Source organism: Salarias fasciatus, chromosome 8 (genome assembly GCF_902148845.1).
Source record: "Salarias fasciatus chromosome 8, fSalaFa1.1, whole genome shotgun sequence".
In the NCBI taxonomy this organism is placed as follows: domain Eukaryota; kingdom Metazoa; phylum Chordata; class Actinopteri; order Blenniiformes; family Blenniidae; genus Salarias; species Salarias fasciatus.
The window spans coordinates 11,686,994-11,714,006 of NC_043752.1; the positions used below are offsets into that span (position 1 = coordinate 11,686,994).

Sequence of the window (27,013 nt, forward strand, 5' to 3'; positions counted from 1 at the left end):
ACTACTATTGTTTCTATCATGAGAAAATAACACTCGAGATGACCAAAGAATGTTTTACACATTTATTGTTAATAACAAATGTAAAAAGAAAAAATTGTGTTCAAAAGAAATAAAGTGTTTCATTTCCATATAATACCAGACTGTGCAAAGTTAAACTGGTCTTGGTTCCTGTGTTTGTCCTCAGTTAGCTGATATCACAGATTGCTTCTCAAACCTCCTGAAATTCAGCACAAACATCCTGCTCCTCTGGTGTCACCGTCCACTCAGTCCTGACTGCTGGAGACATCAGAGAAGTTAGCTTCAATAAGTTCCTGTCGGGCTTTTTGGGCCTCGGGGTGAATTTCCGCCGGCACCAACGGCTGCTTCACTGGGTTGAAGGGCTCAATCTTCCCAGCGACAGGCGGAGGGGCCACGGAGAACTTCTTTGCGATGTTGTGAAGTACGCAGCAGGACTTGATGATGTTGGATTTTTTGCTTAAGGAGCCTTGTTCTGCAAATCCAAGCTGCAGTAGACACTTGAAACGCCTCTTCATGGTGCCCAGTGTTGTTCGGATGACTTCATAAATTTTTGCGTGCGCTTCGTTGAAACGGAATTCACTGTCACTTGTCGGGCTTAAAAGAGGAGTCAAAACGTGTTTGCTTTGGCGGTAGCCTTTCCCACCTGAAGGGAAATAAAAAAGGACAAGAGGATATCATCAATACAGTCTCACACAAACTTATACATTGTTTTTGAGAAGACAATCTGAGTTGACTTTGGGGTATTTTCTGGGTGGAGTTGCACAGGTTTCCACCCAAGATAAGCATTTGACTGACTTGGGGTGTGTGTGTGTTTAAAGCTGCCTTCACTCATGTCAGCTGAGATTGGCTGCAGAGTCCCCAGGGGTCATCCTCTGACCCCTTAATTTCGCCTGAAGCTCTTTGGCGCCCCCAAGCGGAGGAACCACTGATCTCCATCCCTCCATCACTCCCTTCTCTCTCCTCCTTACCGATAACCCAGAAGGGTCCGTGCACGTCTTCCTCCATCTCTCTCCCCTTGAGCGACGAGTCCCACATCTCCTGCTCGCACGTGCCGCCCACGGTGCACTTCTCCACGCTCATGATGTTTCCGTCCGAGTCAAAGATCATCTGGCTCACCACCGACGTGTAGCCCTGCGTGTTGAGAAACGACTTGAAGGTCTGCCTCTCGTACGGAGACACCCTGATCTTGAAGTGGGCTGGAGCCAGGACCCCCAGCACGCCGGGGATCCCGCAGGACTTCTCCATCTTCGAGGCCAAGCTGCTTCTCGCCTCCGCACACAGCGGGAAGGAGATGAACTGGTCGGACATGCCCGCGATGACGCCCGAGACCTTGCTGACGATGTTCATGGGATAGTTGACGTGATCGAGCCCCAGCCTCTGCAGGACCGCCGTGGAGCACATCCCGTGCGCGTAATAGTTGAGGGCCACCATCACCATCGTGTCCACGGAGTGGACGGGCCGCTTCGTGGCGTGTTTCTTCATGCGGAGGCGCACCGCGTCCACGATGAAGGCGATGCAGGGTCTGGTGAGGTGGAACATGTCAAACAGGGCTTCGTCGTCCAGACTGTCGAAGCAGCTCGACGTCCCGCAGTCCGCCTCCTCCTGCTGGAGCAGCTCCTCCTGGACTGCCAGCCACACCGGCAGGGCGAAGGCCATCCTCCCGCTGCGGCCACTCCGCCAGAGTTCGCCACACCTGGGAGCAAAACAAACCGAGCCCGGCCAGCCTGGCACGTCTTCTTCTCTTCTGACGTCACGCGGACTTGATGCTGGTATTGCGCGGTGCTGCCACCTGCCGGTCATTTGGTGAAATGAGACTGGCCACCACTGGCAAGGCGGCTTTATTTCAATGGAATAGAATACACTTCATTTATCTGAGAGGCGAATTATTTTGAATAAGACAATTAATAAGTAATGATATTAGATATTGACATGTAGGATAAGTCTTCATAAGCTAAGGATACAACTGCCCTGGACAGGCCATGTTCTGACTTTTCCATGTTTTTACCACATCACACCAGCAGTATGACTTCCATGTAATGCAACTTTGGGCCGCCTTTTGGGCTGTATTGATCTTTGGGTTCACTGCTGTATTAGATAAATATTATTACTAGGACAATGTGAAATAGCAGTGACTTTCACTGAAAGCTCAAAGTTGATGTTTTCTCTGTAATCAACAAGCTACAATGGACACTATGTTCGACACCCCTGATCTAAAGTTTAGTCCTGGAAGCAGTAAACTTTTATTATGTAGATGACTATGTTCTATTTTTCTGAATCTTTTATTATTTAACTCCCCTCAGGGTAACTTTCAGTTCCCTCCTAGGAAGACACATGCATTTCCCCTGACTGAGAAGAATGTATCACAATATTGTTGAAAGTATTCAAATATCTTTGACATGAAAACTTTTTTTTTTTAAGAAATCAGTCTGTGACTAACATAGTTTACCTCCAGTTTCAAATAAAAAATATTTCTCTTTACTTTGTCTGTCTGTACAAATATATGCAACCAACCCTGTCTGACACTTGTTGATGATAGGTGAAATATTATCAATTTATTGCATCATATTTTTGTAATGGACTAGTTTTGATTTTGACATCAAATGTGTTAATTTGCACCAAAAAAATATGCTTTTATTTTATATTAGTTCTCCTTTCACCCAGCAGTTTGCTTAATACAGACATGTAAATCATTACAGAAAGCCAGTTGACTTTTAATGTCTTCTTCCGTCTTTACACTGTCCCCGGACACATAAATACATTACACTGAATACAGGGCAATCAGTTTCTGTTTGTAACATCTTGAGGTGATAAATAAAACATTCTGTTGACTTCGCAGATAGAGACATCCTTCAGTCGGGGTACTCCACCTTCACGAGGACGTTCTGTCTTCTGACCTTGTGCATACACATCTGTGAAGGATAGGTCACATTTGGGCACATTAACATTGGAAGGGTCAAAGCTAAATCAGGAAATCTTTTATTTATAAATGTTTCGGTAGTTTCTTCTCGTCCTGACACAACTGAGCAGCGTTGGCGTGAATCGTCATCATCACCTGTAATGTTGTCCACAGAGTCAAGTGGTGCCGTGTTGTTTAGGTTCACACCGAAGAGCATCACAGCACAAATCACTAATGCAACAAGCAGGTAGATTGGCACTGCAAGAGCCCAATACCTGTACAGAACAGAAGATTTAAGTCAAACAATGTCTAGGACATTCTATTTAATCATTTAATGAGGAGATATTGAACTGATTTCTGCATCTGTACTTACTTTTGAGGCCAGTAAGTGAGACCTATTGAATGAAGCCATTCGTCCGGTATAAATGCCCAAAGGCAATACAGAACTGTGAAGAGAAAGTGAAAATATTATAGAGAGAGGTTTGTGATTTTCATGCAGGTTTTATCTAAGCTTGAAGACTGTGAAAACCTCAAGTTTTAGTTTCATATAATTTATTTGAAACCCCCCAAAACACTTCAACACAGCGGACAGTAATGATTGGCTCGTTGGAGCAGGGAATATTTAAACATCTGGTTATACCAATGCTAAGAAGGGTGGTTGGAGTAGTTTTGAGGACAAAAGAAGGCCCAACCAGCTCCAAGCAAGTTGCACGTAAGACTATAAGAATATAAGCAGCAATGTTTCACTTACAGAAGCCAAACTGTGAGCCGAGGTAGAGAACAAATCCATAAATGGCTCTTTCAGGCAGAGGAGAAGGAGAGTTTTCCACCATGACCTGAAAAAAAAATCAACAGAACAATTACACATGCATCGAGATCATTTTAAACCTCAAGCCTACACTAGTATGTATGCGTCTATATACTGTCTAATAGGGGTTAATTATAATGAACCAGTTCAATGATTCCACACCTTCACGTATCTCTTGAGATTTTCTGTAAATGTCTGTCAAAAATGTCAAAAACGCGTTCAGATAGTCCAGTGCCACATAAACGGAGGAGCAGGAACTACATAAATTCACCCAGCATGAAAACAGACATGATAGTGGAGAGAAAAGTACAAAACCGTGAACACTTCCATCAAAACAACCGTGGTGTCCAGCTGTCCACAGGGTCCGGCACCATATTCAGCTCGATCTGAAACATCCACCCGATTACGAGTTCTGCATCTACAAATTTATCCGAAACAACAATGAAGCACATTATTTTACATCATACCATACATAAACAAAAATATTTCAGAGCTATGATGAATTTTATTCCTCCTTGGTGTTTATTTTTTCTTTCTAACTATTTGGGCTGGGTCATCAAGACGATGGCGCTGTTTCTAGGGGGCTTATGTGATTGTTGCACATCCCGGATATACACACTGCAGCAGCATGGCTTCTGAATACTTGAAATGTATTTTTCAGAATTTGGGAAGATTATCCAAATAGTTGATTGTTATGTTGTAGCCACATGTTAAACCCTCTACTCTGAAACATTTATCGGCGACAGGACATTTATTTCTACCTTTATAGCGTAACTTTGATGCAGGTAGTGGCGCTCCGGAGATCCAGCGTGGTCGAGGACATCAAACATTTCAACCACATGAGACACGTTTGTCAAAACTAGCCACAATGTCAAAGGTAAAGAAGAAGAAGAAAACACAGATTTTCGCCAAGTCGCATCAACCCACGTCTACAAATGACTCAATGAAAAAGAAGAAGAAGCACAAAAAGAAAAAGAATTTTAAAAAGATTCCTCCAAAGGACCAAGAAAAGCCAAAGGCTCAGATATCTGCTCCTCCAACAGATCCACAGCAGCTGTCTGCTAACTGGAAGATATTACAAGAGGTTTGTCTGCACTGTTTTCTCGTAAAGATTTACATGAAAATGAGTTTAACCTTTTGAAAGATAGAATAATGTGCTTAGAGTTAGTTCATTCAGTGTATACATATGTATTATGCCGAAAGTTGACTCACTCCATGTTCCTACCTGAACTGCCTCGTCGCTTTTTGGCGTTAACTTCACTTGGAGTGACACATGTCACGGTGTCCACATGGAAAGTGACTCCATTCAACAGGTCTGAAGTTTGTCAAAATGCACAAAGAATCAACAAGAACTTTGGAAATGCTGTGTGGACTGATGATATTGAAGTTAATGTTTTGGGACAGAACACACTTCATGTCATAATGAGCCAGACAACAATGCCCCGATGAATGGAAAGTGATTTTTCTTGACTGCTTCATCTGAAACTTCTTGCAAGGTTTTCTGGTGCATTTTCCCCCAGAGACATGAGATTGAGTATTTGACTATTTATTGAAATATTTTTCTCAAACATAATTTTATGATTTCACAACATTGTTTAACTTTTCACAGATTTTAAAGGCTAATCAGCCGGAGAAAAAACCACAGCCCGAGAAGAAACCAGCTTTCAAGCCCAAACATCAGAATGGTTTCTTGCCTAAAAAGGCTAAAGAAGGGACTAAAAATGTCTCCAAGAACAATGCTGATGCAGGCCAGAAAAACACCGTGAAAAAAGTGGAGCTCACATCAAATTCTAAGGAAAAGTCAGAGGTTCCCAGTGCTTCAGAGGCAAAACAGCCAACAGCTCCTAAAAGAAAGCAGGACAGTGGAAATGTAAACACGGGGGAACCAGCCAAGAAGAAGAAATCTGTACCTGAGACGACAAAACCCACAGAGTATGTATACAAAGGACTACCTTCTTCTCATGTTTAGATCAGACTTAACTGTGGTTGATGGTTTGATTCTTTTATATCCTGTTGCAGAGACGATTTCTGGTTCGACGATGTGGACCCTGATGACATTGAGGCTACGATGGGAGCCGAAGCAGCGGAGATCATGAGGAAGAAACACGGTTTACAGAAGCCGAAGGATCCAGAGAGCGTCCTGGTTAAAGAGAGAGCTTTTGAGGGGTGAGTCGGTTCAGAACGTGGTTCTTGTGTCATTGTTATAAAATGCAGATATCAGTTTTAAAGCTTCCTGACCTGTTTCCATTTAACTGTTATAGAAGGTGTTGTTTTCACCTGTGATACATTGGGTTGAGTCTTGACTTAGAGTGCTGAGAATCTCAGGTCAGAGAAAAAAATCTGTTAAAATTAGGGGTGTAACGGTACACAAAAGCCACGGTACGGTACGTACCTCGGTGTAAGGGTCACGGTTCGGTACGTTTTTCGGTACAGTGGGGAAAAAGTAAAGAAAGCTCACAAATGTACCAGAACATTTTTCCCAAGCTTTCCCATGCAACACATTATTGGCCCAGTTTACATGGTGTTTTTTCAATCTGATTGTAAACAATAGTATTAAACGCGAGTGTATTCATGTACAGCATACAAAGCATCCACGATGAATCCTCGTTTACAAGGACCCTGTGACATGTGCACAAAGTCTCACGAGGAACTTGCAGGTCTTCCTCTCTGCAGCAGCAGTCCTCAGCGCCAAGCAGAGAGTCTTTATCTGCTGATATCTGCTCAAATAATGTCCCAAAATCTCCATGATATGCTGCTGAAGGAGCGGCTGCTCTCCTGACCGCAGCACCGCCGTGCGGAGCAGCACGTCTCGGTGTGAGCTCTGCGCCGCATGCCGATGTTTCGAATTAACTGGTGCCCGTGTTAACTTGTGACCAATAATGACTGAAACATCTAGTCGTTCTGGCGAACGTCGGTTATCGACAGTTACAGTGAGTGTATACGTTTAAAGTCTTTTGTGAGTCTTACTTTAACAACTGCTGTAATCAGCATGTGTTTACACAGACCTCCGCCGTCATTCGTTAACACGGGAACCAGTTAATCCATAACACCAGCCGGCGATCGCTCCTATTCTGCTATGGAGCTCTTTATACAACTCGCTGTTGCGCGATTTGGTTCCATCTCGTCTCTCCAATGTTTTTTTATGTCGGGGTTTTGTATTAAAAAAGTGTTTTTCCACCACCGTGGCGTTCTCTGCTGGTTTTTTGACTCTGCTGCTTCCCGTTTACTGGCACGTCACACGTCACTCCGTATGAGGGAACGCACGCGGAACAAATACTCTCCCGTTTAATCCGCTCCACCACACGCTGCAGCTTTCATTCCGCTTGTACTTTCTTCTTTGTTTGTTCATGTTTGGACCTGCTTGTTCTACTTCTTCTTCTTCTGTGATAATGGTGGTTGCCGGCAGCTTTTAGGCTCATTACCGCCATCTAAGGTTGGAATTTTTTTTTTTTTTTTACTCACTGGTGTATTCGTCGTGTGATTGTGTGTGCCGAACCGTGACCTCCGTACCGTGACGGTACGGGACGAATACAAATACCGTTACACTCCTAGTTAAAATAGTTTCCTATTCATAGTGGGAGTTTCAGTGACTTGCTGTGGTGGCCTCTTTCAGAAAGGAGGTGCTGAATAAAGACTTTAATTTAGGTATCATTTCTTAATGAATGAGAATATATCTGTGGGTGAAATATCCCTCCTGGAAAATATACCTTTTAAATCAAGTTTAACTCATTTTTATAAATAAACGGTAGAAAGTTACAGTATCAATATTGATGAATTGGTGAACACAGTGTGTGTTTACTGGGTTTCTTGCGTCCACATCTTCAGAATCAGTTGATTTCCACAACATTATGTAACTGTTTTTGCTGAACTGGTGAACTGTGTCGTCCTGTTCAACACTCACCAGCATTACGAGAATCGTGGCCATTGATTGTGAGATGGTGGGAGTCGGTCCAGATGGAGAGGACAGCATCCTGGCACGCGTGTCGCTTGTGAACCAGTTTGGAAAATGCATCTATGACAAATACGTCAAGCCCACAGAGAAGGTGACGGACTACAGGACGGCCGTCAGCGGCATCCGACCAGAGGACATCAGAGATGGTGAGTCTGTTATTAGAGTGTACATAAACTGAGACGGTTAAAGTGGAATTTGCTAGTGGATTTAAAATAAGCTCTGGAGCTGGAACAGGTTTGAACCAAACCAGAAAACCTTGATCTAAAACTCATTTTGTCCTTCTATACGTTGGTCTAAATGTTTTCGAAGATCCTATGAAAGTAGAGTGGCCAATTCATATAAACACAAATAGACGGTGAACCCTACAGTGCTCATGCTAAGATCTCACACTGAGTAGAAAATTTAGCTTGAACTTCCCATGAACTTTCATCTTGAAAGATTTTGTTTCCAAGGATCTACAGGGAAGAAAAGTTTTATCATATTTTGTAGATTTATTGTGTCTCAGAGTCATTATACACCGACTGTGATAATCCTTCATAAAGTTGTGTGAATTTATTATGTGTTCATTTATGTTCTTCACATATAGTTGAAGATAAAACATGTAAACACGTGCGTCTTGAATGCATCAGTATCGATACCTGGTGTTTGACTCATTGATTGATTGTAGAGCAATATTGGACTGGAAGAGTGAATCTAATCTCATTTCAAAAGTAGGTTTCATTTTTGTTTTGGGTAACCAATCACAGGCATGTCAGGGCTGTACGATGCACTTTGCCCTTATAGGGTTCCTTCTTTTTTGTACATAAACTTGATGCTCCAGTGGCTCAGCTGGACTCCAGAGGAGGACAAAGTAAGATGAAAGCGGTCTAATATATTAACGGAACGTGCCTAACATTATTGTCAGTAATGGTGTTGTAATGTTAGATCATTAGTAATTAGTTACATCATTACTAAAAGTAGTAACGCTGTTTATTTCAACACAGTTACTCCCATCACTGATGCTTATTCGAGATAGAACAAATTTACTTTCGATTTATCTGTTCACATTCAAATCCTGTGAATTCTTGATTCAATGCAGCGCGTCTTTCAACCCCATTGTGGTTGTTTGTTTTTTTTTATTTATACAGGCCACATGTCTATGTCTTCATCCAGACACACGACAGACGTGCTTTTGACAGAAGGCAATATTTAGTTCCAAACTTACTCATTGAGAGTTAAAAAGGGGTATAATAGTGCTGATTCAGTTGAATACTGAATACTCCCATCTCATCCTGTCCATGTGTTAAAATTTATTTAGGAAAGAGAATTTCTCCCAACATTGTGTGTTCATATTATTTGACACATGCAAAGAAGTGATAGAGAAGTGTCCATTTATTATGGATTTATTCATCCTGTGTGTGTCTCGCTGCAGGAGAGGATGTACGGACCGTGCAGAAGGAGGTTGGTGACATTCTGCAAGGAAGAATCGTGGTGGGGCACGCCATACACAACGACTTAAAGGTAACTTCGAGGGGATACCTTAAATGTTTTTTTCTTTTTTTTTTCTTTTTAACTAACCGTGAACACTTAAATCAGATATAAACTTAATTATTTTTCCAGATTCTGCTTTTGGACCATCCAAAAAAGATGATAAGGGACACTCAGAAGTATAAACCCTTCAAGACGCTTGTGAAGGTGAGCAAATGAAAGCGGTCACCGTTATCTTCAGAGTTTACCAACACCAGAACCGTCAGGTACCCCCCACCCCCAGAAGATCTGGAGAATAAAAACACTTTGTTTTCTTGTAGAGCGGCCGACCGTCGTTGAAACTGCTCTGTAGGAAAATCCTCAACGTGAAGGTCCAGCAGGGTGAACACTCGTCTGTAAGTCATCACTCCAATGCTACTTGAGTCCAGCGCTCAAGGGCACTTTGTAAAAACGGAGACAAAATACTTCATCCGTTCACCTTCTGTGCATGTTTATGTCGCTGAAGTCATGTAGACTCAGTAATTAGCCTCAAACACATGTTTTGCAAAAATGCTTGAGGGAAACAACATATTTGGCATCCTTTCGTGACCCCACCACTTTCCTTTGTGTTTTCCAGGTCCAGGATGCCCAGGCCACCATGAGGCTGTACACAATGGCGAAAAAAGAGTGGGAAGCAGCAATTAAATCCAAACAAAAAAGCAGAAACTCAGAAATCAAGAATAAGAGGAAACCCAAGTCTCCCAAGAATAAAAGCGTGAAAAGTGTCATGGGAAACTGAATTCAACACCAGTATATGAGCAGGAGGATCAATGATGGAAGTGATCTGGAGGCTGCTTTAGTTTTCATGAGATGGACAAAGTATTTTCCTAACAAACAAACTTCTTATAGCAGAGTAAAAGTACGACTCTCCCGAGTTTATGTAATAATATATAGCAACAGCCTCTGAAAGTGAGCGTGACGTTTAAGCTGATATGTTCATCATTAGGTTGCGATTTCTTTTCCCGGAGCTCCTCTGAGAGGCTATTCCTGTCTGACAGTTGGCCGATCAGCCCGGAGTTATGTGGAGCACAGACTTTTATTCCTTAAGATTTCAGACATGACTCACGTGGGGATTAAATGCTCTAAAATGCTTTTCCTTCATCATTAATCCCCATTATGTTATTCCCAGCTGCCGGGGGCAGGTGTTGACGTGACACACCATTCAGCTTTCTCCATTGTTTCGGAGATATCAGGCTGTCCACTCCTGGGCTTCGCATTGTTGTGTTGATTGTCTGTAATGGTTTTAGTCTCTGCTTTGTCATAATTTGTTTACTATAAAAGTTCAGTGTTTTAAAGAGTATGAATTAAATACAAGAAGAAATACATTCTGTGAAGCTTTATTGTGAATAAATCTGAACCAACAAAGGCTGGATCAATGGCTTATTTAATACCTGGAGAAAAAGGATGGCCATCGTCACTACCAGACGGCCAATTTTTTACTTTTTACCAGTGAAATATTTTAGAATTATGGCTGCTTATTTAATTAAAAAAACTACTAAAGTGATAAATTGCCGAATGTGTTGGATATTATTTTTCATTTTAATGATGCTGTCAGGAAAGTCAGATTACCCAATTGTCTTCTTTGCAGTAGAATCTGATATGATTTGAATTTATTTAGCACTTCCTCCAGGTAAGGGGACATGAGAGTAACGGGGCAGGTTTGACACCATGCAACAGGTGATCATTTCAACCAAGTTTTACCAATTTGCTCACTCATTTAAAACTAGTGTTTTCAGGACTTTCAAACGTTGAGCAGATTGTGATCATACAGGAATTAATATTGCAAAAACATATCTGAGTTTCTCCATATGATGAATGTTGCAATTCAGGTTGAACTGCACAACTAATTTATCGGGAAGTGTGTAGGCAGTTTTTGCAAGCTCTGTTTCAAAATTGTGGGTGACTAATTTTTGGTTCATTTCTCCCTTTCTGAAGCGATGAAACATCAGGAAATTGAAAGTTTCTACCATGATGGGCAGATATTCTAACATTCAAACATTCAGATTATATTTGTTGCTGCAGCCTTCTGTAAGTTTGTGGGTTTTTTGGGGCTTTTTTCTCCACCAGAGGCTGGTTTTGTGCGCGCAGCGTGTCAGTATGATTTGCTGCCTGTTCTGTGAAGCAGTGGAGGAAACGTGCAGCCTGGGTCTGTCGACTCGCAGCTCTAAGTTATAGACCTCAGTCACTCTCTCGAGGCCTCGGACGAAACTTCCACAAGGAGTTTTCAGGACAGTGAAGTTAAAATACAATGTTTGATCATGACTTTGGACTCCAAGGTCAGTTCAATACTCTCATGATACGATTCTTGAAGGTATCCTAACAAACCCGATTAAATCAAATTGTTATATTTCAGTGATCGTCTGATCTGAGACGGACCGGAGGCCTGCTGGATTTAATCCCAGTGCTGATGAATCTTAAACCTCCACCTGCTCAGGTTATATCTGGAAGGTCATCCGATGTAAAACTTGTGCCAAATAAAACACTCAGATCACACGATTCACTGTAGTGACCCTGGAACTGAGCAGCCGGATGCTCTTACTGACATTCAGTCTGCCATTACACTCTTTCCTTCTAGTCAGAATTTTTTAACTGATGGAGTTCAGTTTTTTCTCTCTCTCTCTCTCTCTCTCTCTCTCGCCTGCTCTCTGTGATGAAGTATTGGATTAATGCTACCTGTGTACCAGCAGTGTGTCACCGTGATTTGCTGCTGAGAGGCTGCTGCAGCCGGAGCTGCGCGGCGCTGAAATGAAGCCAACGCCCTTGGTCGCAGCCTCCAGGCTCTAAATTAGGTTCTCCATGCGGCTCAGACAGATGCTGCGCCGGCCTCCAGCAGAAAGGAAGACCCTCGTGTTCATTTGAAGGAAGAAGAAGCTTCATTTGCCGACAGAAAACAGTATAAAGACTTGCTCTTTCTGTGATGTAGCTTTAACTCAGTAATACAAACATGACAGATCAGTGGATGGTTCGATTTTTGGGAAATTCACTTTATCAGACCACTATTTCACCCTGGATGAGCGTCGGCTCTGTAAATTAAACAATCTCAGCAGTTACCACACATTAAAATGACCACCAACGATGTTGTGTAATCTCCAAAAGAAAGGACCACATCAGCATTTCTCCAAGATGCTTTTATTGCAACAGATAGAAAATCAACTTACGGTCAAAACTTACGTCATCACTGCAAAGGAAAATGTGTTGTGCAACGTGCGTTGCAAAATCGTAAAACGTTGAAGTCAAAAATGGGGAAATGGTCCTACTGTAATAACGCAGAAATGATTTTTCCTTATTTCAGTTATACTTTAGTACAATCTCCATCAGGGATGGGAAGAGTTCATCAATTAATGGAAACTTGGTTTCACTACAAGAGAGCAAAATTCTTATTTTATGTAATGCAGGACATTAATTCTTTTATTACTATAATTACAGATTATATCAGGTTTAAGCGTGGTTAAATCGACACACCAGTTGCATTATGTCTGAATTATATCATGTATTCTGCTGTGCTCTTGATCCAGTGGAGTCTTTCATGCAAAACATCAACGTTACTCCTAATGAAGAGCCAGTCGTGCAGCTCTGCTCTGAACCGGCTTCAGCTTGGCAAGATCTTTCTTTGACTGGACCAAAATATCGGGAAGTAGTTTAGATGGGACCAGACTAACGACTGGATAGCAATTTGGATTGTTCTATCAGATGAAAATATGCTACTAATTATACTCCTATTTCACACCATCTACTGAAAGTAGCAGCCTCTGAATGCAGTGTGTGATTAGAACCAAAAACTGTACATTTATAGTTAGAAATCTTCAGTTTCAGCTTGTTTGGTTTGACCCACTCAGGAACCTGCATTAGCTCCTGTTCTGTTGTCTTTTCGTGTTGCCCAGCACACCAACAGAAGCGTGAACAGCTGTGTCATCTGCATACATTAACAAATTAACATATTTTTGTCATATATATGGCATGTCATTAACAAAAATGGAATATGATTAAAACCTCTTCATCAGTCTGATTGAACCATTCCTCAATCATACTTGTTAATGCAGTGCAGGTAGAATAATCGGATTAGTATGCATGCTCTTGATCTGATATATAGTAATTTTTCTTTGTGTTTTTTTCTATTTAGTTCTGTTGCCTTATTTCCCAGCACCCAATATGGCCTCCAATCTGCTGGGCTGCCATGTTGTTCATTGTTTGGCCATGAACGTCACTGCAATGCAAAAACTGTGACATTCATACAAAAGACTGACTCAACAGAAACAATGGGGTCCACTGAAAACGGCGTGCTGCGCGCTCATTTACGTTGGGACTTATTGCATTTGTGCTTTTCTGTTTTCTCTTTTGTGTTCTCAGGTTTATTTGCATTGCGGTGACCTTCAGGGCCACAAAGCAAAAAAATCTCTGGATTTTAAAACACACGGCAGAAACACAGCGTCTCTGCAAAGTTTGATTTGTGTGTTTTCTTTAGTTCCCGCTGTACCGAAACCAATTCCATAACACTGTGCAGTCTGCTGAACATAAAACATGTTCCACGTCTGAAGATTACGCCGGGCTTCATGTATGCAGTGACATTTTTCATTCTGAACATGGGAAGCACTAAGTCAGAGGCCACTGCTTTCAATTAATGGTGGACAGCATCGATAGAAGTTATTGAACCAGCACTTTCTCATCTTCTGTCAGCCTTTCAGTCTTTCTTTTTCTCTTTTGCATGCTATATTGTTCCCCTTTGGGCAAAGATAGACAAAGGAAACACAGTACATAGCTGTCTGTGAACTTAGTACATTTATAGGGTTTGATGTCCGTCCATAGAATAATGATAATAATAGCCTTTACTGGAAGCGATGACCTTGTGGCTTCAGGACATCATTACATTTTCCTCTTTCAGTGCTTGAATCTTCTCTTGACCACAGCATGTCTCCGAAGGGTTGTTGCTCTCTACTATCTTATGCATGAGCTGCGGTGAGCTGCCTCCGAGAGATTGACTGTGAATGTGTGCGTGTGTGTGTGTGTGTGTTGACTAATGCTCACTCTCAGTACGAACAAAGTTGAGCATTCAGTATTTATGCAGGTTGATGAAGAAACAGTGTCAGCTACTTTCTGTGGATGACTTCCTGCTCTTCTGCTCTGGTCACTAAAGGCGCATTCACCCCCAGTTCGGAGCGGCAAACGATGCCTTCAAGGACGGGTGATTGACGGCCTTGTTGTGAAGGGAAGTGGTTAGTCGTAACTGAACATGCAAGGGCTGCGTATTAGTTTGTTAACTGTTTGCTGAGTAAGAGATCTGTGTCTCACTAATGGACATTTTAACAAGTTATGTAGCTACTGTGGGGATTCAAACTCTTAACTTGCGCTGCGGTTCACCAGGAAAGTGGTTAACACTCTCACCTCACAGCAAGACTATCCCCGGTTCAAGGTCAGGGCGGACGTTCTGACTTGTACGTTCACCCCTGAGCATGTGTGGACTTTCTATGGATTTTCTGGTCTGCAGTTGGTGTAACGTGAGTGTGTGTGATTATCGGCGTCTCGGTGTGTCCTGTGATGGACTGAAGCTGCCCTCACCCGCAGTCAGCTGACTCCATCGACCCTGAGCTGAAAGAAGCGGCATAAAAGATAAATGAACAATGCAAAGGAGAAATACAAACCAGCAGATGATCCAAAACAAGTGGAAAACATGAACAGTTTCTGTTGTGCTTCTCAGAAAAGATAAAGCAAAAAGCTATTTTGATGATATTCATGCTGTTATTTCTACAACTCAAATTATACGACTTCATCATGTCAGATTTCTATTAAATATTTGAGTTTTTTGAGTCCAACATCAGGAAAGTTAAACTTTTCTGAAGTAGGTCTGAGCATTCATGACTTGGAGACGAACATCTGAGTGTCAACTAAAAGTCCGAGCATTAACTTATTCATACAAACATTTATTTTTCAGGTTAACACAGTCTGCTTTGTAACAAATCCTAAATGCACTTAACTGCGTCGGCATCTGCCTGTTTCTCCTCTGCTCATTTCTTTTCTCTGCAGCACTTTGCTCTTACAAGAACATTTTGTGGTTAGAACAAAAACGTTGGGCACCTAAGGAATAGCCTTTTTGCCTTTGCAGCCCTGCTGTAATTTTTATGAGGAGACACTGCACTCACTCACTCACTGGGTTTCCTGTCAATAAGTGCATCAGCAGCACTGCTTGCTGATCATTGTAGAAATACACATTATCTGCAAAAAAGCATCATGCAGTGCAGAATGCACAACGTTTTCTGGAAATTGCACTGAAATAAAGTGATTTTGCACATCCTGTAAGTAGAATAGAAAAAAAATATATTTATGCAACTTGACCTATTTCAATGAAATTATGACAATTTTATTTTTTTTTTTTAAAAGAATCCAAACAGATTTTTTTCCCCCTACTATAATATCAAATCCGTGACTTTTATAATCCACCTGCTCCTCTCTTACCACATGACCGCTGATGTCAGCCCAGGGCTGGGAACCTGTAGACAAAATGGTGTTTGTGCGTCCCCGTCCAGCCCAGTGAGCATGTGTGGGCTGAAGTGGGGAAGAAGAGGGGTGGCGGGGGAAACGGGGGAGGGGGAAAAAAAAAAAAAAAACAAGCAATCAAACAAACGGCGATAAATCGGCGCGGTCTCGTGCGGGGAGCGCGCCGGCGCGCGTTTGTTTGCCCGCATACGTGTTTTGCGAAGTTCGGCGGGCGCGTGAGGAATTAGCCTCTGTATCCAGCGGGGTCCTCCCACCCCTCCGCCTTGTTCTCTAATCCGCCCACATGTATCGTCTGAGGAGGGGGGAGGAGGGGGGGGGGGGGGGGAATAAAAAAAATAGTGCAGGAGGTGACGCTCCTCCAAAGGAACAGAGAGAGGCAGAGAGAGAGAGAGGGCTGTCTGCAGGCTGCGTCCCCGCTCAAACGTTTGGGAAAAAGAGGGAGACAGAGGAAGAGCTGAATGGTAGCCTCACCCTGCGCCTGGAAGCGTAGAGACACTGTAACAAAGGCTGGCAGTTATTTGATTTTTTATTTTTTCTGGCAATAACAAAGAGGTGGGAGAGGGGCTCTGAAATCGAGGGAAATAGCAAAAAAAAAAAAAAAAAAAAGAAAGAAAGAAAGAAAGAAAAAAAAAGCCGGTTTTCTGGGGGGACTGCTGCTTCATTTCATCCGAAAGACTCATCCCTTACCATCATCAGCATGACCATGAGCTATAAGTAACATTCGGCAATAACGCAATTTGTAAACGAGATTTCCAGCAACAGACGCGCGCAATCCTATTCTGATTTATTCTTAATCGGGGGAGAGAGAGAGAAAAAAAAAGATCCAACTGAATGCCTGCGAGAAACTGGATACTCTGAAATCATAAGAAAGAGCGATCTAACAAAGAAAACTACATTTTGATTGATCTTTAAGCTTGATGTGCGTGTTTCCGCACGCACTCGAAACGAACCTGAACCAAAAGCAAGTGAGTATTAACCGTGTCTGTGTATATGTCTGTATTTTTTGGTGGCTTTATTCTACCTTGATCCGTTTAGTGACAGAGGATTTGTTTTCATCATTGGGCAGAAAAGAGGGCAAAAAAAAAAAAAAATACAGCGTCCAGCCTGCATTCAACAAGTATCGTTTTGTCCTCGATAACTCGGAAATTTCCTGTAGTCTGATTGTATTTTTGATCCATTTCTGGAAAAATTCTAACGTGTGGAAATTGTTTGAAAAAAATTGTGATCCTAAACATCTCTCCTGTTCATTGGAAATATTTGTTCCTGCTTAAAAAAAACAAGGAGAAATGCACTTTTGCAGTCTTATTCTAAGAATCTACTGATTTGATGCTCAGAGATGTAATTTTTATCAATCCTAACGTTTCTCGTGGCTCAAATGGTGGGTGTTTCCCCATCTACACCACTAGATCAGAGCAGTTTCATGCCTCTGAGAGAAATGTGTGTGTGCATTCCTCTCTGCATCATTTTGTGTCTGTCTGCCTGAGTAACTGCTTCCATGTGTGTATTGTTTTGTACATTTGTAAGCATGCATTTGTTGTACTTGCATGTGTGTGTGTGTGTGTCTGTGTGTGTGCTCGAGCATCGTGGCAGCACTGGGGAAGTGTCAAGGCCTTGAAATGGAGGTTTGGTAAAGGAACCGTACATAGGAGGAGGGCGAGGGGGCTGACACACAAACACACACGGCGAGCAGGGAGAGGGGACGATGTTGTAGGGATGAGACGGGGTAGAGGGGGGGGGGGCACTGGAGCGGAACTACAGGAAGGACGTGGCTCTCACCGAGGTCTCATCCAGGAAGTCTAGGGGGGCAGTTAAATGTCTAGACGTGGTCCTGTCCCCCTCACGAGCCCCGCCACCATCACCCCTACTCTGACGATTTGCTCCATCCGCATTCCGCTGCATTACACACAGAAGTCTCTGGTTTCATAACGCTGCCTCTGCCTTCACTTTCCAGCACATGCTTCCCTTTTTCTGCCAACTGGCTTCAGCGTGCTCTTCTCCTAATGGGAACTCTGCCTCTTTTCCTCCATTTGCTCTCACTCTCTCTCTCTCTCTCTCTCTCTCTCTCTCTCTCTCTCTCTCTCTCTCTCTCTCTCTCTCTCTGCTTTTCCCACCTCAATCCTGCATTATAAATCTACAGCTGCAGCTATTTTTAGACTGAGGGTAACCCAGAAAACACCCCTTCGATTTTAGCAAAAAAAAAAAAAGAAAAAGGGGGGGGAAAGGGAGACAGTGACTTGCTGTCAGTGGATGTGATTGGTAGAGTAGTGATGGGGCTTAAAAAGGAGGGCGCTGGTGTTTAAGCAACGGGGGGAATAAATCTATTTTGAGGTTGTGATTGAATTACGCATCTGTCGTGTCCTGGGTTTGTGTTGGTGTGTGTGTGTTTGTGTGTGTGTGTTCTTGCCACTGACCCTTCCTCTCTCCTTGGCTGCGATGCTTTCTCTCTCATCTCCCGTCTTTGTGCCAGCTTCAGCAATGACAACTTTCCCTCCATCTCCCTTTTTAATTCACTGCCTGATTGAGCAGATCCATCTTGATTCTTAAAAACAAAGATATCTTTCCGTTTCTTGACCTTGAGACTCACCTCAAACCCACCTTTCATGCTTTTCTTCATGCCTTTGTTCTTGTCCGCTCATGTTTAATCTTTCTACATTAAAACTCATCTTCTCTGCCACCTTTCTGGCTCTTTAGAGTCTAATCTGTGGCACAACCTTCCCACCTTTGTGTCTAATTGCAGACTAGTTCACAGGTCAAGGATCAGTGCAGTAATACTCCTTCCCTCGTCCCAGGTGTCGGCCTGTCCCATGCAGCACATCGTTGCTCTGCTGGATCATAATGGTGCTAATCATGCAGAGGCCAGTGTCATTAATTAGGAGAAGACAGGTTTAAATGACCTAAGAGAGAGTTGGGAGATGTGGGGGTTAAATCTTTCCGCTCCTGATGCAAATTCTTCAAGAAGCAGGTTTTATAGTTAAATACTGAGGGGTATTAGCTCAGATTCATTCAGGTCCAAAAATAGAGTTCCTTCCTGATATGACACACTATCCTGTGGCTTCTTTTTTCCTGCACTCTGGGCTGTCATGGGATTATCCTGACCTCTCCTGCACTAATGATAGCTGCTTGAATCGAGCTTTAGTACACCTTTTTCTTTCATCGCTCCCCTCAAACCTCATCCTTCTGTCTCTTGTGAAGTCTCACCCAGGTGTGTGTATCTATCGGAAAGAGAGAAAAAGACTCCCCGTTTATCGCTTCTGTGGGCAGAAAAGATTTTAGTCATGGACCCTGACTGAGATTTGAGAGCTCTATTACAGGCTTCATTGCTACTAGTCTATTCCTGAAAATGGCTTTATGTATTAATCATCCCCCAGCCGGCTAAAAGGAGAAAACCAAGAGTGCATGACTTTTTTTTTCTTTCCTCGTCAGAAGCCTTGCTCAGAGGGATCATAACAAGAGAGCAGCAGCTGCATGCTGCTGGCAGGGGTGATTGACCAATATGCACCAGGCTCAAGACACCCAGGGGGGTGTTGGTGCTGCGGTGTGTGTGGATTGGTCAGCCCCTGGAGAGCTCCACGCTGGTGTTGCTGAGTAGGGGAGCTGCCTCTGGTAGATTGGCCATTTCCTCTCTGCTGGCTTAATTGATTGGCTATTTAATTCACGTTCTGGGAACTGGCAGCTCGTGGGCTTTATTGTTATTATTATTTTTAAAGAGAATTGCTTTGTTTCCCCCCTCGCCTGTGTACATTAGCTGCCTTATAGCTGCTGAGTCTTTGTGTGGCCCTGTTCTTTACTTTTCACTGCATGCACGTCGTTTTTCTTTTCTTTTTTTTTTTGGCGGTTTCTCTCCATTCATGCAATTCCAGTCATTTTCATTCTTGTTTATCCTATTCATATACGCTGTCTGCATCTTCTCACTCACACACACCTTATCTCGGCTTCTCCTCTCGTGGCAGTGACAGAGTTGCACCATGCGGCGCATTGACAGTCGGAGGGGCGGAGGACAGTGTGGTGTGACACCGCACTGAGAGGGGAGGCGACCGCAGTCCTCTCCCCGCGCTGCAGTGCTCCACTTTCTCCTGTTGGGGTCTCCTCAACACTAGGGAGCGCGTGAGATAGAGAGAGAGAGCGAGAGAGAGAGAGAGCGAGAGAGAGAGAGAGAGAGAGAGAGAGAGAGAGAGAGAGAGAGAGAGAAGGCTATAGCGTAGAGATGAGGGGGGAGAGGGATGAGGAAAGGAGGGGAGGGAGGGAGGTGATATGGATGGAACAGCATGAAGCCTTGTGGTTACATCCTTTGATGAGGTAGCGGGTGGGAAAAAAAATGGCTTCGAACCAGAAACACATACGTAATTTGTGCTCTCTCTGTCTCTCTCTCTCTCTTCCTCACATACACAAACATACATTACACAATTGCCTGCAAAGCCCTCCTTTCCCCCAGTGGAAGATTTGCCATTCAGCTCAGCTGCATATCTTTTTTTTTTTTTTTTTTTTAACATCCCAACACTTGTTTTGCTTCCTCTCTTCCTCTCTCACACACTCTGCTTTTTCTCCCACTCCTCTCTCTGGTACTGCGGGACATTTCTCATCCTCCCTGCTGCACTTTCACAGCCATTCAGGTGCTATCCTGAGCCACTGCAAGGTCTTTTTCTGTCTTTCTCCCTCTCCTCCTCCCCCTCCCCTCTTACATTTTCCCCAGCGTCGCTCACTCTCCTCTTCAATGCCCACCTTTTCTCTGCCCTACTCTCTCCATTCTCTCCTCTTCTCTTCCCAGCAACCCCTCCTTTTCCATCACATCTCACTCCCTCTCATCTCTCCCCATCTTTCCCTCTGTGATTGGTAAAGGTTTTTGCTTTTTCTGCCAACTGCTCTGTTCCGCATAGTCAGCACTCCTCCAAATTCCTCCCTTTCCTTGTCTCTGTCTCTCACCCTCTCTCTCTTTCTCTTTCTCTCTCTCTCTCCTTCTCTCCTCCCCTCCCCCTGGTTACTGCTGCTGGTACCTCGCAGTCAATGCATCCCATCATCTCGTGCTCCCTCCCCCTCTTGCTGCAGTGTTTCTGCTAATATATATTAGCGTCAGTGCAGTACCGTGCACGAGTCGTGCGCAGGCTCGAGCTCTCGTCTAAACCCCACTTCTCTGTACGTCCACAGCAGCATATTGATCTTCTGAATTTAATCATTCACAATGATCAGTCCTTATTTCAGCTTTGGAACCATTTCTGTTCGTTGTAGTCAGGTGAGCGTGCGTGTGTGTGTGTGTGTGTGTGTGTGTGTGTGTGTGTGTGTGTGTGTGTGTGTGTGTGCTGCATCCCCCTCCCCTCTCTTCCCTCGTTCTCGCTTTCTTTCCCTATGTGTGCAGTGGTGAGGCAGTGGTAGCAGGGTGGCGCAGGACATGGTGGCCAAGGCAGGAAATGCTGCAGGAGAGAGGAACTGGTGTTGTAGCAGAAGGGGGGGGGGGGGGGGGGGGGGGGGGGGGGGGGGGGGGGGGGGCTGTTCCTCCTCCCCCCTTTTTCTTCCTCACTGTTTTTATCTTTTTTCTTCTGTGCACTCGCTTTACCCCTTTCTCCTTACCTCCTGTGCTTTCCCATTTCCACTACTTCTCCACTTTGTTCCTCCATTTTACACAAGACACTCACCTTCACTGGCCTCCCCCCCCCCCCCCCCCCCCCCCCCCCCCCCCCCCCCCCCCCCATCCCCACCAGCCCCTTCATGTCCCCTTCATGCAGCTCTTCCTCATTGCTCCCCCCTCCACCCCTTCCTGTGTTTATGCAGTGCTGGCAGTGATTTAAGCGCTCAGGCCAAACTCTTAAAGACATGTGCTTGCTTCTTCCTGTTCTGAGTGGAAACATGCAAGCTTTGTCCTTAAATGCAACCGCAAAGCATTCGGCTCACATGACCTCATTTAAGCCAGTAATTTAGTCTTATTAACAGTGTATTTATTTTTTAACATGTACGGCAAAGTAAATCAGAAGAAGCTGCAGTAAATTTATAAAATCAATAAGCTCACCATGCGTGAAGACAGGGAACAAAAACCACAGTTACAGACTTGTGGGAGCTTGGATATAAAATATTCAGCAGCTCACCTGCGATGCTACAACCCATGAAGTGCAGGACAGGGTGCAGGCTTTTAAAGTTAAGCCCCCTGAAAAGTTATTTAAAGGATAAAAGTTTCCCGGAGTTCCCTTGAAGCTGCTTCTAAAATCTCGAGAGTCCCATCAGAGCGAGTTTGTCCCAGAGAGGGCGAGAGAGAGAGAGAGAGAGAGTGCCGCTGTCCGTGGTGCTGAAATCTAATCCGTCCCACAACACAAGTGCTCTCTGCTGGAAAGCCCCTCAGGACGGACCTGACTGGGATAAAGATCTTTTTACACTCTCTCTGCTTCCCTTCACTCCCAAATAAGCTGTTTGTTTCAATCATCTGATCTCTTTTGAAGGCTCTGTTTAAATGCTGGAGACGCGAAGCTGTAATGGTGCACTGCAACTTTCAAACTCAGCGCAGTTTTTTTTTTTCAATCTGCTAAGCAAGCAGATTTGATGCTCCTGCAGCAAAAACACTGCAATGACCAAGGGAAGCTGAGGGAAAAGTAGAAATCTTAGGAATTTAAAACTTGTTTTTTTGTATATTTTCATATATATGCACATTACCTTTATTTAAATTCTACTTTTCGTCTCCTTCTCACAGTTTGAGCATTGATTGTCAACCCATGCAGGTCTCAGTGGAGCTTACCTGAGTGTTGTTGAGCCTTTTCCATTAATCCGCAAAATTTGAAAAACAAAGTCAAATGTTTGCACCAAAAAAGTCAAAACAGATTGAAAAAGCAAACAAGCAGTTAAACAATAAAAGACAAAACGAGGAAAAAAGAAACAGAAAAGTTTTCCAAGAACAAAAGTTGTTCCTTCAGATAAAAACTGCTGTGAAACGATCAAAACAACTTGCACACCAATAAAAAGTCGTAAAGAACCACTGCAGCATCCTGCATTACAGAAAGTAAAAGCCTTGGGGGAGGAGAAGGAACGAGCTGCCCAAAAGTGAAGGATGCCTAATTTTGGAAGGAGGCAGGAGAGAAGAAGATGATTAACACGAAAGAGGGGAGACATGGAGGGAAAGAGTGAAGTAGAGTCAGATGCAGCAAACGCAAGAAGCAAGATAGAGAGAGGGACAGAAAGAACAGAGGTGAAAGAAAGACAAACAGAGTGTCACACTGGATGGGAATAAAAATGTGGTGAGGAAAAAAAAGAGAGAGAGAGAGAGAGAGAGAGAGAGAGAGAGAGAAGTGAAGCCTTGATTCCCCTCCTTCAATGAAATGTGATTCCTTTATGCGGAATGCGAGAGAGAAAGTGAGGGAGAGAGTAGTAGGAGGCGAGAGGGGGAGGGCCAGGGAGAGCTCACAGGAGAGGAGGGGGGAGGAGGAGGAGGAGAGTGGTGCATTTCTTTGAATAGAGAAAAAGGTTAACAACATAGATACAGTGCATGCATAGGATGCTTTTTTTTTTGTTGTAGCCGCGAAACGCGTGTCTTTTGTGAAGTGTCGTGAGCCGAAAGCCCACGGGTGAACAGTCTGACCTCGCTGGTGGAAAAGAGAGAGAACGAGTGAGAGAGAGGACACAGAGGAGTGAGAGAGAGAGAGAGAGAGAGAGAGAGAGAGAGCGAATAACTCCGGCTTTTTACTGCAGCAGAATTCATTCACTTTTATAGTGCACTCTCCTTTTCGATGCTCTTCCTCCCCCCTCCTACAGGCTCTCCTTCCCCCTTCTTCCATTACTAGAGAGGAGACAATATTACACTGTAACTAGGTGCTGCATTCACTTTCTCTCTTTTTAACCCCCCACATGTCCTTTTCTCCATCTTTCCCCCCAAGTGGAAGTCTTTACCTGTACCTTGTTTTCCTGATTGTTCTCTTCTATTAGATCCTTCCATAAAAATCTGATTTATCCATCCTCCTCCCAATCCCCCCTTCTTTCACCCGCCACTTCTCTCTCTTTCCTTCTTTCTTTATTGTCCCTGCATGTCTACACACACACGCGAGCGTGCGCGCGCGCGCAAAGTACATGGCAGAAGTGGCACGGAGAGCACTGACATAATTGTGCATCGCATGAATCTCCATGCGGTCGGAGGGGGCTGCAGCAGTGCGTGTAGCACGCACATAGCCTGATTGAGGAGATCTAACATTAGTAAGGACGCCGCACTCTCAGGAGGCAATTAACACAGGCGCACGCACGCACGCACACACACACACACACACTCACTGCACCAACAAGCCAGAGAGGCATTCTTGAGAAAGAAAAGAGACTAATCTGCAGTTTTCCTCTCTCCAGCCTTCTGTCAGTCCATACTTTTCACCACACTGTGAGGGAAGGTGAAGCACGTTTGTTTTTGGGTGGGATGACTGTGACTGTTGGTGGTTAATAAGGGTGAAGATTTGGACGACTGTGCTGTTCTTGAGCTCCAAAGGTGGTTCAACAAGAGCGTATTATGACAGCTGGTCTGAAAGTTCAGCGAGCTGGATGACGGGGTGGCAACAGCCCCGGGACTCCAGCCGCATCACCCAAGCTCAGGGCTGGGATCTCACATCTTCTCATCACTGTGGTGTCAGCAATCAGCCCACGAGGATGCTGACTCATGACTGTGTTCAAAGCCACCTGTTTTCACATTTTGCACTGGCATGTTTTCTTTCCTCCTCACGATTGCTGTGTGCAAAACAACTTTGCTGGCCATCTCCTCCTGCCCTGCTCCCCTCCCGTCACTCCCCTGCACCTGCACAAGGTCGCCTCTCGCCCTTCCGTCCTCCGATTATCAAGTGATGAATTGCAGATACGGCTTGCGTGAGCGCGTGGCTGTTAATTTGTATTGCAATGTTGATAATCCACATCTATTTCTCCCTTCTGCTAAAATTTCTGCCCTTTTTTTTTCTCTCCCCGCAGACTCCTCAGACTCCTCCCTCCTCCTCCCTTCGGTTTCTCTCATCCTCTCCCTCCCCCCCGGTCCTCTATGCTCAGTTCGGTGTGTGTATCCTCTTTCAAAGGGCGCAAGGGTGGGAACAAGTCGTCCAACAAAGCATGTTACAGCGCAGACATGACTTGTCCGTCGGAAAGCGAGAAAATCGTGATAAACTGCGGGGGGGTGCGGCATGAGACCTACCGGAGCACCCTAAAAACGCTGCCCGGTACCCGCTTGTCGTGGCTGACCGAGCCGGACGCGTTCAGCAACTTCGACTACGACCCCAAATTAGACGAGTTCTTCTTCGACCGCCACCCGTCGGTGTTCTCCTTCATCCTCAACTATTACCGCACCGGGAAGTTGCACTGTCCCAACGATGTGTGCGGTCCCCTGTTCGAAGAGGAGCTGGCCTTCTGGGGCATCGATGAGACGGACGTGGAGGCGTGTTGCTGGATGAATTACCGACAGCACCGGGATGCGGAGGAGGCGCTGGACAGCTTCGAGACTCCGGAGCCAGACGCGCCGGACGACGACCCGGCGCTGGGCGGCGCGGACGGGGACTTGAAAAGACTGTGCATGCAGGAGGACGCGAGGAAAGCGGGCTGGTGGAAAACCTGGCAGCCCAAAATATGGGCGCTGTTTGAAGACCCCTATTCCTCCAAATATGCCCGGGTGAGTTACGCACGTCCCCACTGTGGGGACCAACTTCTTTTTGTACTGTTGCAAATTCTGCCTCTTGATATGTTTGACAGCTGCATGAGTCATGGTAACTTTTATGAAACTTTGTCGTGATAACGTTTCCTTTAAGTGTCTAGAAGAAGAAGAAAAAAAAAATCCCTCATAATTAACTGCAGAGCTGTGACTGCTGGCATGTTATCCCTGACAGTATGGCTTGTATTAAATGGCGGGATGTAGACTTACTGATAGGCTGCTGAATAATTAATGCTGATAGCATATGAAAAAATGGAAAATGGTCTATCAGCTATGTTGGTAGATTGGTACCAGTTGAAGTAACAGCCAACGTTGTCAAAAAAAAAAAAAAAAAAAAAACCATCACCCCTGCGTCATATACATGATATATATGGAACGTTTCCGACGAGATGTATTCACACTGAATACCGTTTTTATTGCTATCATAATTCCTATCGTCGTATTCTGCTACTTGAACGGGTTTTAATACATATCTGCCTCCAAACGCAGCATCCGCTGCGCCCCCTGCATCCAAACGCCTTCATTAGGCGATACTGGTTCGTTTATGATGCACATCAGCGCGTCGTATTTCATGTTAGTCATTTTTATTTTAGCACATCACCGAGAAGGCGACGCGGAAACCGTCAGTGTTGATGTCTTTTCCCACATTTGCCCTTGGTGGGGCTTTACACCGCTGCCTTGTGTTTTTTTTTCTTTTTTTTTGTGCCAGTCCCCCTGTCCCAGTTGAATGCTGCATGGCTTTTACGCACGGGCGTTCTCCCCGTTACGCATAACTTCCTCCTCCGTTGGGATAACATTTATTGTTCTCCTGTTAATAGTCAATGATCTACTTGCTAAAAGCGACCGTTTGATGCTATTTGATCATACAGGTGTAAGAGTAACAAGTACCTCTGACTATGTTTTTGATCCGAACTACATGAAAACAGTTACAGTGGGCTTGTGATTCTTTTTTTTATTTCCCACAGACCCTCCAGTTACAGACAAATGCAGCTGCTTGATCATGACTGCTTTGATTTTTTTTTTTTTTTTTGATGTTTTGCATATCCGGTGTTACAGTTTGATCATCTTGCACCCAGTTGTTGCTCTTGTTAGTATTGGATTTTCCTGTCATGAGGGTGTGTGAGGACCGGGTTGGTGCTGTGAGTGCATGAATTCTGTTGGTTCGAATGTAAAACCAGACAGTCAGGAGGCACCTGCAGTGTCCAGGCGTTCAGGCAGTCACACCGAAAATAGCTGATTGTGAGGAATGAAGTCATGAATTCAGTCCATGCTCAGCAACACCTACAGTATCTACTGTCCAATACTAAGACAATGCCTTGAATTCTCAAATGCATTCGCAGCCAAACCGGCACCAGGTATTGGTCGACACACCTGGATTCAGTTCCCTCTAAAGGAAGCGAAACGTGTTGGGTTTTGATCGACACATAGTCCAGCGTAGGCCACCTGATCTGCCTCTCTGCGCTCGGGAAAAGGCAGGAAGCACTTCTCTAAGTGTCACTCTCAACTCAATCGATCTGATGCTTCTCTACCCCAACCGATTCTATCCCGACATGGTGCAACAAAACCGCACACAGGGTTAATTATTCACAGATTAACCCAAGGGGTGACTTCGGTATTTGAATTTTCTTTGCACCAGATGCCTTAAATGTGTCTGTAAATGTAAACCTAAACAATTTGGCACTGGATTCTCGCAGCATAAGGAAACGG

At 44.3% G+C, this 27,013-nt stretch overlaps 4 protein-coding genes across 9 annotated transcripts in view; 2 read left to right on the top strand and 2 right to left on the bottom strand.

Moving 5' to 3' along the window:
- Window positions 1-48: 48 nt before the first annotated feature.
- On the bottom strand, window positions 49-1,759 carry LOC115393523 (putative nuclease HARBI1). Its single transcript, XM_030098548.1, has 2 exons — window positions 987-1,759; window positions 49-661 (listed from the first exon to the last, which is right to left on the bottom strand). Exons 1-2 carry the CDS (start codon window positions 1,672-1,674, stop codon window positions 264-266), a joined length of 1,086 nt encoding a protein of 361 aa, XP_029954408.1. The 5' UTR covers window positions 1,675-1,759; the 3' UTR covers window positions 49-263.
- Window positions 1,760-2,316: 557 nt separating this feature from the next.
- pigp (phosphatidylinositol glycan anchor biosynthesis, class P) lies at window positions 2,317-4,081 on the bottom strand. Its single transcript, XM_030098385.1, has 5 exons — window positions 3,885-4,081; window positions 3,666-3,750; window positions 3,288-3,360; window positions 3,071-3,189; window positions 2,317-2,927 (listed from the first exon to the last, which is right to left on the bottom strand). The coding sequence occupies exons 2-5, from the start codon at window positions 3,745-3,747 to the stop codon at window positions 2,797-2,799; spliced, it is 405 nt and encodes a 134-aa protein (XP_029954245.1). The 5' UTR covers window positions 3,748-3,750; window positions 3,885-4,081; the 3' UTR covers window positions 2,317-2,796.
- Window positions 4,082-4,330: 249 nt separating this feature from the next.
- rexo4 (REX4 homolog, 3'-5' exonuclease) lies at window positions 4,331-10,623 on the top strand. The gene is made up of 8 exons (XM_030098153.1): window positions 4,331-4,806; window positions 5,332-5,654; window positions 5,742-5,888; window positions 7,627-7,820; window positions 9,086-9,174; window positions 9,274-9,348; window positions 9,462-9,536; window positions 9,758-10,623. The coding sequence occupies exons 1-8, from the start codon at window positions 4,591-4,593 to the stop codon at window positions 9,917-9,919; spliced, it is 1,281 nt and encodes a 426-aa protein (XP_029954013.1). The 5' UTR covers window positions 4,331-4,590; the 3' UTR covers window positions 9,920-10,623.
- Window positions 10,624-16,044: 5,421 nt separating this feature from the next.
- LOC115393022 (potassium voltage-gated channel subfamily C member 1-like) overlaps window positions 16,045-27,013 on the top strand; it is a 47,660-nt gene continuing 36,691 nt past the window's right edge. For all 6 annotated transcript variants that reach the window (XM_030097769.1, XM_030097770.1, XM_030097771.1 and 3 more), the window contains exons 1-2: window positions 16,045-16,634; window positions 24,580-25,267. In XM_030097769.1, coding sequence (XP_029953629.1) covers window positions 24,647-25,267 — 621 coding nt within the window. In that variant the 5' untranslated portion in view covers window positions 16,045-16,634; window positions 24,580-24,646. The remainder of the gene's footprint in view (window positions 16,635-24,579; window positions 25,268-27,013) is intronic.